The 16,839-nt window shown below is 36.9% G+C and overlaps 1 protein-coding gene across 2 annotated transcripts; it reads left to right on the top strand.

Annotated features, from left to right (window-relative positions):
- Window positions 1-1,420: 1,420 nt before the first annotated feature.
- On the top strand, window positions 1,421-16,572 carry LOC123547214 (tetraspanin-33-like). 2 transcript variants are annotated; one of them, XM_045334138.2, is made up of 7 exons: window positions 1,421-2,181; window positions 8,854-9,042; window positions 10,136-10,324; window positions 11,511-11,654; window positions 12,522-12,572; window positions 14,560-14,679; window positions 15,327-16,572. In XM_045334138.2, exons 1-7 carry the CDS (start codon window positions 2,095-2,097, stop codon window positions 15,408-15,410), a joined length of 864 nt encoding a protein of 287 aa, XP_045190073.1. In that variant the 5' UTR covers window positions 1,421-2,094; the 3' UTR covers window positions 15,411-16,572. The 2 variants fall into 2 exon arrangements, with proteins under 2 accessions (XP_045190073.1, XP_045190074.1); XM_045334139.2 differs by lacking the exon at window positions 1,421-2,181 and adding an exon at window positions 3,482-3,784.
- Window positions 16,573-16,839: the final 267 nt, after the last annotated feature.

Here is a 16,839-nt window from a genome sequence, read left to right on the forward strand (position 1 = left end):
GGACCTTTAAATTGTAATCTGGCTCGTAAAATGCGGAGGAGGGAGAGGTGCAGAGCTTGGTTAAAATTTTATAATTTTTTCCCTGCTGTTCTTTGAAATACTGCTAACTTTCAGGTTTATCAGAAAACTTCAGTTTGCAACCAGCATGAGATAACTATCTTATCATGCATCTTGAGGTAGAGCTTGAATGTTACTCTAAACATCATTGCACAGCAGCAACAAGGTGTTGATAATGGTAATTTATTGCATTAAATACTTGTAGGAACATTACAGCTAAATTATTGTTGGTGCAATGTCTATAAAAGTATTGTCCGACACCCCAGGTCCGGCCTAAACGATCAAGTAATAAAGGTAAAGATAAATTTTATTTACCGTCGCTCTGTCACGGAAAGAGTGAACATAGCCCTATAGAGCTTTTTGAGCGACCCTATTTTAAGAACATTTAAAACAATTATACCTTATCCCCAGCAATTTACTGATACCCATTTACAGCTGGGTAGACTGAGGCAATCATGGCAAAGTGCCTTGCCCAAGGACACACCGCAATGGGAGTAACCAGGAAACGAACCCGGGGCCTTCCCCTCCGTAGGAAAACGTCTTAGCCCTCTTGACCAATGCGTCCACACATTAAGGTTTTTCTTTATGACGAAACTGTAAATTGTGTAAACAGGGATGCGTGGATGTCAGAATAACCGTCCTGATCTTCGCTATTTTTATCACCTGGACAATTTATTGCTGAAAATCTGTTTAACTATGTAAGTAAGAGCAGATAAACGCATGTACCAAACAAACAATATGTCACAGGCGGCTGTATACATTTTAGGAAGTCGAGGTCTAGCTGTCCGGTCATCATTTTGTCGTTCCAAGATGCATATTTTGGTTGTTTTATAATGTATTTGATAATTCATCGAATTATCATAGGAATTTCTAACAATGCTATCGTAGTCTAAATCCGGCGAAAACTGAAAGTCTGTTGTACCTTATGAAATAATGTTTTTTTGACATTGCATTTTCATTTTTTGTTCTGTCGTCCGGAATTTTTATCTGTTTTCGTCTAAATAACATATTTACATCCAATTCGAATTGATAAGTAATTTTGTACACGTAATAAAAATAATATTAAGACTTATAATGAAATTCAACGGACGACTAGACACTTCCTAGCTGGATTCATTCGTCACCATAGAAATCAATCTGGCCTAAGTACTTGATCTTCTAAACGATATAGCGTAATAGGAGATGTACTTTAGTCAGATTGCTATAGATATAAATCTATGAAAAATTTCCTGTCGGAAGTTTACGAAATATCATGTGAAACATTGATCAATGTTTGACGTGCTCAATATTTGTGCGACTCATTGTTTGTGTTTTTGTCTTTAAAAGAACATGTCAAATCATATATTACACACATGTTGTCACACATGTTTCATTTGTGTTTCCTTTCAAAACAGACAAAAAACGCTTTTCGCCACTTCGCCACAACCTGTCGCAGATTATCTATATTGTAAATTACGTTTATAGATTTTTACCGGATAATATGAGCAGATGTTTATAAGTATGTATATGGATGCTCACAAGATAAAGTCAAAAGTTAAGAGGCAGTTTCCGTTATAAGATTCTGAGAAACAGAACTGACGCGTTTCTCTTCTTAATCACATTTTTATTTTTTCAGTTTAAAAATTAATTACATTTTATTGCCTTGAGAGACAACGATACACAACAATTGATCGATCGATTTCTCTAGTGATGTTTATCAAATGTAAACACTTCCCGGACTACTAAAATTGTGAAGATGTTTGTCACTGCGGTTTTTCGGGTAAAATAACCCGACTAACAATCACGTTTCTGTCGTTTAAACCGGGTGAGAATACGATAGTTTCTAATTCCTACCATCAATAGTAAACGCTTGGCTTGAGCTATTGAATGTCATTTTCTAGTACTATTTGGAGGTATACATGAGTGGTCAGTTTATTCAGTACGGACAGGGCGGATTAACCTTTCTGTGAATTTGGGAGACATTTCGTGTTTTTTTGGATTTTTATATTTTTTAGGATTTTACCATAGAGTCTTGCTGGGACAAACCTTTTACCAAACATGCCGGCGCCGTGGCACGACCAGAACAGGTCCCCGGTGAACTTGGTCATCAAGTATTTACTGTTTTTCTTCAACTTTCTTATCTTTGTAAGTATATTTGTGTTATAATTGTATATATGTCTGTTTCGCTTTTATTTTCAATACTTATATTGTAATGTATGGACATTATTTTGTATCTATTTGTCTGTCTGACAAAACTTTACTTTAGTCGCTAATGTACTAGAGGCGTTGTTTGGTTGGTACATTTTAACATGTTAACACTGGTTAATATGAGAATAATTTTAGGACAATGTAAAAGTTTTTTTATGTTTTAAAAAGCGATTTGTTCGTAAACTTATTTATGTATATTAAACTGTTAATGAACAATTTGAAATTAGATTATGCGCCACTTCTGCGTCACTAAGTGGGGAAGTTGTCAATTACACGATTGTTTCCGGGAGGGTCGGGGGTCAAAGATGTTCTAAAAACGAAAAATATGAAACAAGTTTAGTTATAATTGAAACATTTGGGGAAAAAATGAAATCCTAAAAAAAACTCAAGGAGTGTAATATACTTCTGCATCATGGATCATATTATTTTAGATTGCAAGATTAAAGTAGACATTTATGTACCAGTCTAGACCTACATGCAATGCCGAAAATGTCCCAGGTGCAGTCTCGTTTGAATGATGAAGGTTTATGTGTTATGATTATTGTATCCGCGACAAACTTCCGTCAACATTCTTACGTTCTTCGCGTAAAAATATCTTAACCACTACCGGAGCTTCTGGTGCCATCAGAGATTTGTAGTCAGCCCTACATACGACTTACTAACTCGTACGTATGACTTACTTTCTCATAAGTACGACTTACAAACTCATACGTACGACTAGACTTGCAAACTCACACGTATGACTTAATATCTCATACGTACGACTTACTCATACTAACTCATACATACGACTTGCAAACTCATACGTATATACGACTTGCAAGCTCATACGTATATATGACTTGCAAACTCGTACGTTTATAACTTGTACACTCATACGTGCGAACTCGTACGTACGACTTGCTTACTCATTTACTAACTCCTTAGTACGTAGCACATTTTGATATGTTTTGAGGTACTAAGTCGAAAGTTAGAATTTATTACGAATCTCTAAACTGGCACCATGACGCTCCCACACGTATCAATGCATTACACTCTTGATTAAAATTTGAGACTTTTTCAATGAATCAGATCTGACGTTCTCACGTTTTACATAATATTATTACGATCATTTTTAATAACGATACGGCTTACTTATTTCATAATTATACACTATAATGCACTTTTACCTTGTGACTATGTAAATGTGTCTGTAATATCGACCATTTCAACTTTAATACTATTTTAGTCTCTCAATAGAGCTCGGATTTCATTATGAGAAGAATCATTTACATTTACACCTAGGTATATTGTGATCTGTGCATAGCTTAATGAGAGAAACAAACCAATAGAGAGATCCCGCCTGTGTGATATGTGAATAGTACGTGAATTATTGAACAGTTTTTGGATCAATTAGGGATGTATGTTTCGTGAAAATATATAGTGACTAATCAGGATTTATTAAGTTAAAAACGAAACCAACATGGGGAGCCGGGAGTCTGGTTCATCAGTCAATCTTATTGTGAAATATTTGCTGTTCTTTCTTAATTTCACAGTATTTGTAAGTATTATTATGTTGTTTGTTTTGTAAACCTATACCTATACTAGATAGGCGTGTTTAGTTAATCGTTTGGGTGTTTTCGGTGGCGTTTTGTATTACACAAAAATTAAATGCGTGACTCTGCGAACAAGGAAGTTCTATAAATAGAATAAAATCAATTTTTACGTGTATAATGACAAATACAGGTATTATATATTATAATATGTCGTTTTTACCTGAAATTTGCCTTGCGGCTCGGTGACTGTCGTACCTGTGTAAAGAAATTTGACTACATAAATACGCATTCCCCCCATTTATACTTATACTATATGTGGATATGTATCTATTACGGATCATTGTTCGTGTTCACGTGCTCGTGTAGATGTTAGATTATTGTTGTGAGATGCTTTTATGCTAAAGACTTATACCAGATCGGTTATGTTGGTAAAATGGACACAATTACTTGTAATTTGTAAAGGCCATAGTGTTCTGATAGTCTAATTGTATATAACTTTTCTATCAAGGCGTGTCTCTCTTTATGATATGTAAAGCTGCACTTAATATTCTAGCATAACAGGCACAATTTTCTGAACGCTATCGTCTGCATATCAGATCATCTGGTATGTTAATAAATATGAGCTGCGCCATGAGAAACCAAATTAGTGGGTTTGCGACCAGCATGAATCCAGACCAGCCTGCTCATCCGCGCAGTCTGGTCAGGATACATGCTGTTCGCTTTCAAAGCCTATTGCAATTAGAGAAACTGTTAGCGAACAGCATGGATCCTGACCAGACTGCGCGGATGCGCAGGCTGGTCTGGATCCATGCTGGTCGCAAACCCACTATGTTGGTTTTCCCATGGCACGACTCATATAATGTTTCTCTGGTGAACACTATGTGTATGTTTTAAATGCATGTGTTGTATGCACACGAGAGTACATTCCACTTGGTACAGCCAATGAATTATCTGCAGCGCACGCGCCAATTGTCATACATTAACAATGAATTCATGGTATGGAATCAAATCCCTAATATGAAATACGCTTGTATAAGATGTAATACTTTAGTTCTCTGAAATACAAATATGAAAGAGTCGTGAATTTTTGCCAATTTTCTCATAAGTTACTCTGTAGTCTTTTGTACCAAAAATCCACATTAAAGTATTCATTTCAATGTCAGGTTCCGAAGAAATGCAATTTCACCGGAACATTTTATACTTTTATACCTGTAACCCATTTGTCCATAACCACACCAATGTTTATAAGCAGTTAAAAGCTGTGGTGATTTTTTAAAAAAAAAATTCATTGCGTAGAATGTAGATCTGTATATGAAACTGAAAACTGATAAAGTGAGTGAAAAAAAGCAAGAAAAAATGCAGATTTTCTCTAGCGTTTCACTGGTTTACTTCCTGGTGTGCATTATGCTTTTGGTAATTTAGAAGGATAAATTACAAAATTCATGTGTCAATATATTTATGCCGCTGCACCCGCACTTCATCGATTTTGAATGGAAAAAAAATCGTCGAAAAGTATGAACACGTCGCTTTAAAGTGAATGATACGGGGATCCTGTACAGTTTTTCTGTGGGTTTTGATGTCAGAACTATTATCTATATGAAATATTATACCATAGCCTGTGTGAATTATGATGTATTAAAATTACCCACAGAACTGAAAGTTTCGCCACCGCATTGAAAAGACAATAAATCTTACAACGTAACAAAGACTTGACTACGGTTGGTCTTGTTTGTTAAACTGTTAACTTCAAGGACTATTGACTTCAATGTATTATAGACACTGGCATAAAAGTTCGCTTTAATATAATAAATTTTACGACAGGGTTAAAGATCTGAATGAATGATCAAGGTAAGAGCATAAAATGCTCCGTCGATTTGTTAAAATTCGGCATTCAACCAAGTATAAATACAAGTACAGTATGTTTGTAAGGCATTTAAGGGGATATTCTTTCCTCTTGAATATTTGTAAAGAGGACTTAATATATACAACGTGGAACAGAAGAGGCAGAAATTTACTTATTTGAGTCAATCTCGTGTCCGCTTCCTGTGAACCCCAGTACTGGTGTAATTTGAAACGTGTCCGCTTTCTGTGAATCCGATGAGACATGTCCGCTTTTCTGTAAATCCCAGTACTCCCCAGTACCGGCGTAACGTGAGACGTGTCCGCTTCCTGTAAGTCCCAGTACCGGTGTAACATGAGGCGTGCCCGCTTTCTTTAAATCCCAGTACCGGTGTAACATGAGACGTGTCCGCTTTCTGTAAATCCCAGTAGCTGTGTAACATGAGACGTGCCCGCTTTCTGTAAATCACAGTAGCGGTGTAACATGAGACGTGTCCGCTTTCTGTAAATCCCAGTAGCTGTGTAACATGAGATGTGCCCGCTTTCTGTAAATCACAGTAGCGGTGTAACATGAGACGTGCCCGCTTTCTGTAAATCACAGTAGCGGTGTAACAAGAGACGTGCCCGCTTTCTGTAAATCCCAGTACGGTGAACATGAGATGTGTCCGCTTTCTGTAAATCCCAGTACTCACGTAACATGAGACGTTCCCGCTTTCTGTAAATCCCGGTACTCGTGTTACCTGAGACAAAGGGCCCCTGCAATCTGTTACCTCAGGGTTGAGAGACCGACCCCTTAATCGCTAAATCACCACTCCCGTACTTTAAGTCTGCTTCGAAATTGTGGATGTTGAGACTCACGACAATGCGAGTTTATTATTATTCAACTATGCAATGATTGACTCTATTAGATAAATTGTGCATATCATACGAAACAGATTAAGCAGATACCAAATTTGAGAAAGTCGGGGCAAGTATGAAAAAATCAGGATCAATACGAAAACAGGGCCAATATTCGAGTATTTTAATTGGTTTATTTGATGGGACCAATACGGACTTGTATAAAAATATCTTTCTTTGAATCAAGTGATTTCACATTGGCCTTTTTCCTTGTCCTCTGGCAGTCATGTTGGTCCTCGACATTGGTGACCAATACCAACAACCTCGGACAAATATCAAGGCCAGTATGAAATCATTTGATTAATAACATATTACACGCATGCTATAACAACAAAATAAGCTCTGACTCTTCACGTGATATTTCTCTTATTCTTCACCTCAGTTAAAACAACCCTTTCCTGTCACATGCCAAGAAAACGCACTGCGATTTAAAGTGATTAAGGTGTTAAAATCTTCATGAGGTCGTATCGCCGTAACCTCTTTAAAAGCCATTATAATAATATTTTTTGCATGTACCAGGAAGCTAACTTGAGTTATTCAAATGTACCATGGTTTTTCTTGATAATGAAGATAAAAATAGAAAAAAGTTATGTAAATCAGTATTTTATCTCTACGCGCATAATGCTGCACTTGGCATATTATAGTATATATATAAAAAAACACTTGATAATACGCTTCCTGTATGACTGTTTAAAAAGAAGGAAAAGCGTGGATTTATGGCCACTGTGGACCTGGCCTGTCTATGGTGAAACGTTGTGATTTAATGGTCATTTCCTTCCGTCCGTCCGTTTTTATGATTTCTATCTGTTCAATTTCTTCAAATGGAATTCCTAATTAGACGAATGATTTCGGTCGAAGAAAGGTGAAAAAGGCCGTTTTTTCACAGATCCGTCGACGACTTTGTACGATTTGATATCCCACATTTTAACATGGCTCAGTTTTTTGGTCAGTTAAACCGCGGACTGGAGAGAACATTATGACGTCGGATACGACGTGGTGTAACGCCTTTTACAGTATAACGTGTTTTACATGACGTCTAGTTAGTTACTATTATTATACCTCACTTTTGTCTACAATGGTAAAATCTCATTACCCGAAAAGGAGATATTTTGACTATCGGAAACATTTTCAGTCTTTTTGACACGTGACCAAGCGAAAGTGACTGTCAGGTCATGTGACCGCGCTGATATTTTGAATGTCATATAAGGGCAAATAACTGCTTCAGGTTTTTAGCCATATGATTGCGTCCCTTGTATACAATGTCATATTGTAATGACGTCGCTATTCAGTGTGTACACAACTCATTACCGCGTTAAAGATGAAGCTGTTGAATTAAATGAACCAGAAACATTTTTAAAACTTTTTTATGTGTTTAGTTTTGTTCGGTATAATAAAATAAATACCATATGGCAGCGTGTGTGACATTGATATTGTCAACCCTCGGAACAGAATGTCACCACTCGGCTATCGCCTCGGGTGACATTCTGCCCTCGGGTTGACAATATCAATGTCACACACGCTGCCATATGGTATTTATATATTATCGTCAGGTTTAGTGAGCATGTTAGAATACAGATAAACAATGCATTTGTAAGGTTATCGTCTGATTTACCACGTTCATCGTTCAGATGATTGGATATTAAAGTTTCAGTTGAAACCGTTGAGCAACGCGAATGAATTTGTAATTCAGTACATCATCATCATTATCATCATCATCATCGTGACTGTACCGTTGCTCACATTTTCATTGTCCAGAAATCTCAAAACTCAGAAAGAATGTATCTTCAAGACTGATTATGTTTTGCATTCCAGAAAATGTGACTACAGTCTAACCTGTCTTAAGCAGCCACCCATGGGAAGCAGACAATTTGGCCGCTAAAGCCAGGTGACCGCTGATCGGAGGTGCAGCCAGTATATGCATTTGTCAGACCTTTGACCAGTTTAGCCTTTAGGCCCATTTCTTTTTCGGTTTTCTATTATTATTTTACCAGGATACATTGAATATATATTGTATAAACATCTAACCAGTTGGTCTATTTGATGTTAAATATGGTAGTTACCTTTATCACTTTATATGAGCCGCACCCGATGATGAGAAAACCAACATGGTTCGTTTGCGATCAGCATGGATCCAGACCAGCCTGCACATCCGCGCAGTCTGGTCAGGATCCATGCTGTTCGCTTTCAAAGCCTATTGCAATTAGAGAAACTGTTAGCGAACAGCATGGATCCTGACCAGACTGCGCGGATGCGCAGGCTGGTCTGGATCCATGCTGGTCGCAAACGAACTATGCTGGTTTTCTCATGGTGCGGCTCATATCATGTTTTTTTATTTCAGTTGGTGTGTGGGGCGATAACTGGACTGATGATATGGATTTTGGATATCAAAGATAAAAGTGTGAATAATGCCTATGATTTCTTTCTGGACCCGGCATGTGTTTTGTGCCTTGTTGGTTCTGTGGCGGTTTTCGTCTCATTTTTCGGCTGGTACGGTTCTCTCAGAGAATACGTCTTATTTCTGGCTATTGTAAGTTTTAATTCAAATATTTGTTGTCCGCTACATACCACTACTAGTAGAGACAGAACTCAAAGACCCATTCAAGTATTAGGGGGCCTCCGTGGCCGAGTGATTAAAATCATTGGCTTAGAATTATTTGCGAAGTTCGAAACCTCACTTGGGGTGAGGAGTTTCTATGCTTCCGGCATCTACTGATGCGGGGGGCATATAGTGATTGTCCTGTCCGTCCGGACGTCCGTTCGTCCGTACGAGGTTAACCAAATGGGACCGTTTCGTCTAACATCAATACCCCTTACTAGAATGACTTGATACTAATGCAGATGTAACCTGTGACCATTCCTCATCTTCAAACATCACCTGACCTCAGTTTGACCTTGACCTTGACTTTGTTTTGGACTTAGGTTGCTTTGCTTTGTATGGGCCATCCCTTGGTAAACCAAATGGGACCGTTTCGTCTAGCATCAATACCCCTTACTAGAATGACTTGATATTAATGCAGATGTAACCTGTGACCATTCCTCATTTTCAAACATCACCTGAACTCAGTTTGACCTTGACCTTGACCTTGACCTCGTTTTGGATTTAGGTTGCTTTGTATCGACAAGGATGCCACCGGGGGCATCAAGCGTTTATCGAACACAGCTTCTTGTTTCAAGCTGGCTTATGGAAGGTTGGTGGTTCTACCTGCTTGAAAGAATGCTCGTAGCGACACCCGGGGTCTTTCTCCATCATAAAAAGCTGGAATGTCACCATATGATATTATATATAATTGTATCGATGTGAAGTTAAACCCAACAACAACAAAAATGGCTTAAATTAATTAATTTCATTTCGTTTAATTCACGTAAATGTGCAACCTGCATCTTTTACCTCTTTTGATCCCGAAAAACCCGTTCGTCTCCAGTCAATGATATTAACAATTCCTTCCAGAAATCGAATTCAATTGCTCTGTTCCAAGATGAAACGTTTTATAAACTATAATATTTCTTTAAACATTTAGACTATGGTATGCCCTGAAAAATATGTGTCATTTGTTGTTGGGCGTGCGTGCGTGCGTGCGTGTGACGTATATTACAATTTTGAAACTTTGAACTCATTTCAGTATCGATACTTGATGATGTTTCTGTTCCTGGTAGAGATGGTTTTCATTATACTCATATTCGTGGTTGTGTACGTGCCCGAGGCCCGGAAACAGCTCAATATATACCCGGAAGATACCCTTAAAGAAGCTATAGTAAAATACAGAGATGATGAAGATATGCAGAACCTTATTGACGGTATACAAGAACTGGTAAGTCTTACAGATAAAATAATTGTGTAACCAGACAGTTCAAGTTTATTGTCATTATTATTATACCAGATTTATATAGCGCACTTTTCATGATAAACACGTTTAAAGGCGCTTTACAATTTAGACACATCTGTAGTAATCATGTTAAACCCTGTTTCCATTCATCAATGTTTGAACGTCTGAATTTATGATAAGACTTGGGACTGTCAAATGTTCAGTTTGTCGTAATTTTGTAAGATAGTGTTTATTCATTTTTCTAGTGTTTTATCTATCTAAGCCATAGGACATCCATGCACAATTTCAATAGAGTCGTTGCGTATTTACCAAAGACAGAGCAAAAAGAAATGTTATCATTGTAAATATAAACCTTTATACTGAATAACTATGTTAATTGAATACAGATATACGAGCCCTGTCCAGTCTTGTATTAAAATAACAACAAAAATGAACTCGTCAATTCACATACCAAAGGAATTTTCTGTCTTTGTCGTTGCCACTTTATTGTCCTAAGACCGAACTAGAATATTTTCAGGTCTAATGTAAAACTTGCTTATCCAAACTGTTTCATGTCATGATGTCTTATGGCGAACTAGCTTTGAAAAAATGATTTCATTTCTAATGTCAAGCTAGATTTCCCGAATGTTTTCATGTCTTAATATCGAACTAGCTTTTCCAAAATGTTTTCATGTCTTAATATCGAACTAGCTTTTCCAAAATGTTTTCATGTCTTAATATCGAACTAGCTTTTCCAAAATGTTTTCATGTCTTATGTCGAACTAGCTTTTCACCATCACGGTCTAATGCCCGGCTTTCCATAATGGTCTCATGTCATGTAGGAGGTTTAATTTAGAACCAGTTTTCCAGACTGTTTTCATATGTGATGTCGAACTAGCTTGCAAGAATGTTTTAAAAATTGGCTTTCCAAACTGTTTACATGTCTAATATCGAACCAGTTTTCCAGAATGTTTTCATATGTATTAAATGTCAAACTAGCTTTCGAAAATATGTTTTCATGTCTTAAGTGAAGCTAGAAGATTCGAATGGTGACAACTTGTCCAATGGTCATTATGGAACCGGAATTTTTGTCTAAAGTAGGACTTCAAAGTGAGAAACAAAGGGTAGATCACTTACAACATAAAATGACAAACAAAATATTCCGCTATATATATACGTAGATTTATTTCAGCTGGAATGTTGCGGAACATCCAATGATGACCTTGGTTATAAAGACTGGGCCAGAAATCCGTACTTTAACTGTACAACGGAACTTGAAAACAGGGAGTTCGGCGAGTATTGTTCCGTGCCTTTCTCCTGCTGCAAGAAAGAGGACGTAAGTATTATTTTTATCTGTTTTATCATACGAGATTTATATGCAAACACGTTCAGAAGTGCTTTACATATAACGGCGACAGTCACGCATGGCGTCAGAGTCATTCTCTATATACACGTACAGTCACAGAGCGATCTGACCAGAGTGACAGCGCGAGGGCAATCCCCCAGAGCAGAGACACAGAAATATTTTAGATATAGGCATGTCCGTGCCTCGTGTATAGCACCAATACACGCAAAACCCTTTTCACTGGGAAGAACCAGTACTGGCCTTCTAGTTGGATGGGAGACTTTCAAGAGCATCTCAGAAATTTCCAATGCATGGACCGGAATTCGAACCCCGGACTTCTGGTTTTACACACAAGCGTGTTACCACTAGACCACCGGGTGATACCTTTCTTCTTTTGCAAGAAAGAGAACGGAAGTATAAGTTTTCTTCCCTACTTTTCTCCTGCTGCAAGAAATAGGATGCAAGTATTGCTCCGCACCTATGTCCTGTTGCATGAAAGAAGGAGTAAAAGAAAGGGGACGTAAATATTATTTGGTCTGGATCTTCTTTATATAAAACCTGATTACACTTTTTAGCCGTCTTATTTTGAATAAGATTAAAAACACACAGTGTTTACGTTAAATACTGCTTTTATGTATAACACTAGTGAATGGTTATGTTCTGATGCTACTAAGGTAAAAGCAATACCATCTAAATGTGATATCTTTAATTCTGCGAAACTATAAACTCCATACTCTAACGCATCGATCATGGTCATATTGTTGTCTTCAAAAATCTGCAAGGACTAAATATTAGTCGGAATTTAAACATTCAAAGTTCCTTTTTATATAACATTACAGTTTTGATGTATTTTTACAGACTGGGCTGATTAACTACCTTTGTGGGAGGGGAATGCAGAAGTCGACTACGGTAAGTGAGCTAGTATACGAAACGGTGTTCATAGTTTGGAACACAAGACATACGAGTTATATTGTTTGATCTGCAAGTTTTCTTGAAAATCACTTTTATAATGCAATACATGGATACAAGTAACTTCATTCTCCTGCTGGGCGGCAGTAGTCACTTTTTGATTGTAAAATTCTGGAATATGACAAATTTCGAAGGTAGTTTTCAAAATCCCCTTTTTACACACACAAAAAATGTTGCTTCTTTGCAGACTAAAATATCCTGATTTTTGCATCACAAAGCTAAAATTGAAAAAAAGTACGTTAAATTTATATAAGAAAATGACCCCCAGTTTTCGGGAAGTTTTAAGGGTGACAATTTGTAAAATGGCATGTTTTATATCTAAAACAAATGCCACACAAAGCATGAAAATCTTAGCAACAGTTATATAAATCGCTCCCGAAAAAAACACAGATATAGGTACTTTCTACAGTTGTGTACAAAATCAACAAAGATTGAACTTTCATCTTCAAAATTTGTTTAAGAAGAGCTCTTGGTCATAAATTTCTTTTGCATTTCAAGACCGGTAAACTGATTTATGACAAAGGTTCACGAATTATTTAGATGAAAGTCCAGTTTTTGATGTTTGTATTCAGATATTATTGGCGAGAATCGCTGTACCTGTGGTTAATCATTTACAAGTTACTAAGATTTTTCATTGTTGTTCTAGATCAGACATCGATCTATTTTAAGAATAATGGAAGGTCGGTTGTTCTACCCAGGTGCCCGCTCGTAATGAAATAATGCATGGAGGGGCACCTGGGGTCTTCCTCCACCATCAAAGCTGGGAAGTAGCCATATCACCTATAAATGCGACGATAAACCCAACAAAAACAAAATTAAAAAAAAACAACTGTATATATAACTTCTGAATTCTCCGAAAATTGGGCAGATATGCCCGCTGTTGACACCTTTGAATTTTTAGAATGACGTATAATATCAATGGAATTGCCCCAGTATTAAGGAGAAATCAAGGAATAAGCTTTTTACGGAAAAGGTGTATCAAACAGCATTAATATATGTATATTGTACTCCGTCCGGCTGTGTTTGAAGACCTGTTCGAAAATTTCAGCATCTGACCGGTTTGTTTCTGAGCTCTGTTTAATACAGTGTACACATTATGTCAGACGGTACACATGCATGAGTTTTCTGTGTTGGTGAACACACTTCATTTTAGGCAATGATTGTGGGAACTAGGTATAGATATAAATGTATGTTCTAGTTCAGATATAGCGTGCAGTGCATATTCTGTAATTGATTAATAATAGGACATTAATATTATACGTTTTAGTTATTATTTTGTGTCATGGTGAATATTATATTTCACAACTGTCTAGACACATATACTTGGGTGTGTGAAAACTAATTTACATTACATTAATTACATTTTGTTCCGTCATGATTGAACTATCTTAAGGCGAACATTATATTTAAGCCGCACCATGAGAAAACCAACAGAGTGCATTTGCGTCCAGCATGGATCCAGACCAGCATGTGCATCCGCGCAGTCTGGTCAGGATCCATGCTGTTCTCTATAACGGTTTCTCTAATTGCAATAGGCTTCCGCGCAGTCTGGTCTGGATCCGTGCTGGTCGCAAATGCACTCTGTTGGTTTTCACATGGTGCGGCTCAATAGTATCATTTATTCGGTGCAAACACTATATAATAAAAAGACCTACTTCAGATGTTTCCGTTAAACATCTATCATTCTTAATTTAACCCTAATAAGGAAAGAAAACGATGCTGACGAACATTGACTTTCTCGGAAAAGAGATTTTATAATAATAATTCAACAATACGTTTCAAGGATTTTGAGATATGTTTGATGTTTTTATAATCATTGTTACAGATATTATATTTAAATTCCTTATTTTTTAGTCATTCGTTCAAATGATACAAATCTCGTTTCCTTGAATTTGCGGCTATATATTTTTAACATTTTTTTTTTCAGTCAGAAACAGTGAGAAGCCAAACAATTTACGTACAAGGTTGTTTTAAGTCAATAACCTCCATACTGCAAAACAATGTGATTGTTGTGGGTGGGGTTATAATAGGAATTCTGATACCGCAGGTAAGTTGCTATTATTCTTGTAATTTTTGGGGGAATGACATAATTATACCAGACAACCGAACGATTAAAGGGAAACAACCACTTAGCAAAATTAGACATAACTACCAGATTTAGTCACCTTTCGTTAAAATGTAAAGAAACCAATCTGTTGTGGGGTTTAATATAATAGGGTTATTTTATGGGATGCTGTATATAATAAAGTCTTATTCTTTATGTAACAAACCAAGCTTTGGAAGCCAGCAAGTGGCCTTTGTTTGTAGGGAGTTACTTACAATTTTAAATTCTAATACTTTTAAAATGTTTAAATTGGAAATGTAACCCGTGGTCTTTAGAATGAAATGGTGGTCATGACATAGATTTGACTATATATGGTTAATTGAAGATTTGTTATTTATACACTGGTACTGTATATCTATATCTGATAAATGAGCCATGCCATGAGAAAACCAACATAGTGGCTTTGCGACCAGCATGGATCCAGACCAGCCTGCGCATCCGCGCAGTCTGGTCAGGATCCATGCTGTTCGCTAACAGTTTCTCTAATTGCAATAGGCTTTGAAAGCGAACAGCATGGATGCATGCTGGTCGCAAAGCCACTATGTTGGTTTTCCCATGGCACGGCACAAATTATGTTATATATTTTGTAGATGCTGCTCACCAGTTTCACTGGACGGCTTATTGAGCAGATTGAAATGCAGATGGCAAAATGGAACCGCCAACAACATCGATAGTGGGAACCAGACAGTGAAACCTCGAGAACCAGTCCCATAGCTGTGCTCAGTCCAATATAACACTTAAAGCAGCAACAGACCTGCAGATGGACGCCAAAATATTTTTAAATGGATATACTTACGTTTTCAAAAATTATACACAATTTCTGTGTAAAGACCAAAATCCTAGACATGTAGTTTCACATCATAATTAGGTATTTGCGTCATAATTTGGTACAAAGGTTTTCTGTACATTTCACAGAGTACATGAGTGTTTTTTATTGAAAGGAAATGCAAACAATGCAGTTTCGTGAAAAAATGGCGGGAATCTGGAGATTTGTTGCTCTTAAGTTGTGTCTACTCATTTTATACATTCCAAACAATTTAATCCACTACAAATGTTACTGTTATTATGTATGTCATATACACATTTTACACATCATGTTTATATTAACTTTGTGTTTAACCATATGCAAATGAGTTTTTTGGGGCGGGGAAATGGGGTGCGAATTTACAGGTGGTAGCTTTTTGTGTATACAGTCAAAGCTGTCTATAAAGACCATCCTTGGGAGAGCCAAAATGGGGTCTTTATTGGAAGGTGGTCTTTATTCACAGGTTAAAACACACTGTAAATGTTAAAATGGGAAACAGCACATGTGGTTTTAGAGCCAGGTGGTCTCTGTTCAGAGGTGGTCTTTAACACCACAGTTTTGATGAGGAATGTATCATTTTGTTCCTCTCATTAACACTAACTACTAGTATTTACAAATAAGGTTGTGGCACAATATTTTTTCTTATTTTATCATAAATGAGTCTAAAAATATCAGGCTTTTGAGTTGGCAGAGAACTAAACCGACTTTTAAAAATCTCAATAATTCAAAATGTCAAGTTTGAGTGATAAGGGGTCTTTGAGATAGCTTATTGCCAAAAGATCAATTTTGTTTTGTTGTACGAGTTTGTGATGATTATTTTATTATCGAATACTCTGTACGCCATTGTCTGTCCTGTCATCATCTACAACAATCATTTACATTGTCACAATCAGCAGTGCTGATTACACTCAACGTCGTAACCATCATCATCAATGCTATTATCATTACTTCCACTTCTTCATTATCACTAACACCATCATCACCATCGGGATCATCATCGTCGTTATCATCATCGTTATCATCATCATTTACAACAACCTACATGTAATTCTCATGTAACACAATCATTTGTGTACCGTCCTAGATCAGTGCCTTTCATTATATGTCGCACGTGTACATTGTATCCGATATTTATCAAGACACTTTATTGTTTGTTTAAGGTATGACCGTAATGCATCCGTACTTCCGTTCGTATTTCGACATTCTCTGGTATGCATTTCGACATTCTCCGTATGCGATTTCGACATTCTCTGGTATGCGATTTCGACATTCTCAGGCTGTTACGGAAAAAAAAACGA

Source organism: Mercenaria mercenaria, chromosome 9 (assembly GCF_021730395.1).
Source record: "Mercenaria mercenaria strain notata chromosome 9, MADL_Memer_1, whole genome shotgun sequence".
Taxonomy (NCBI): Eukaryota; Metazoa; Mollusca; class Bivalvia; order Venerida; family Veneridae; genus Mercenaria; species Mercenaria mercenaria.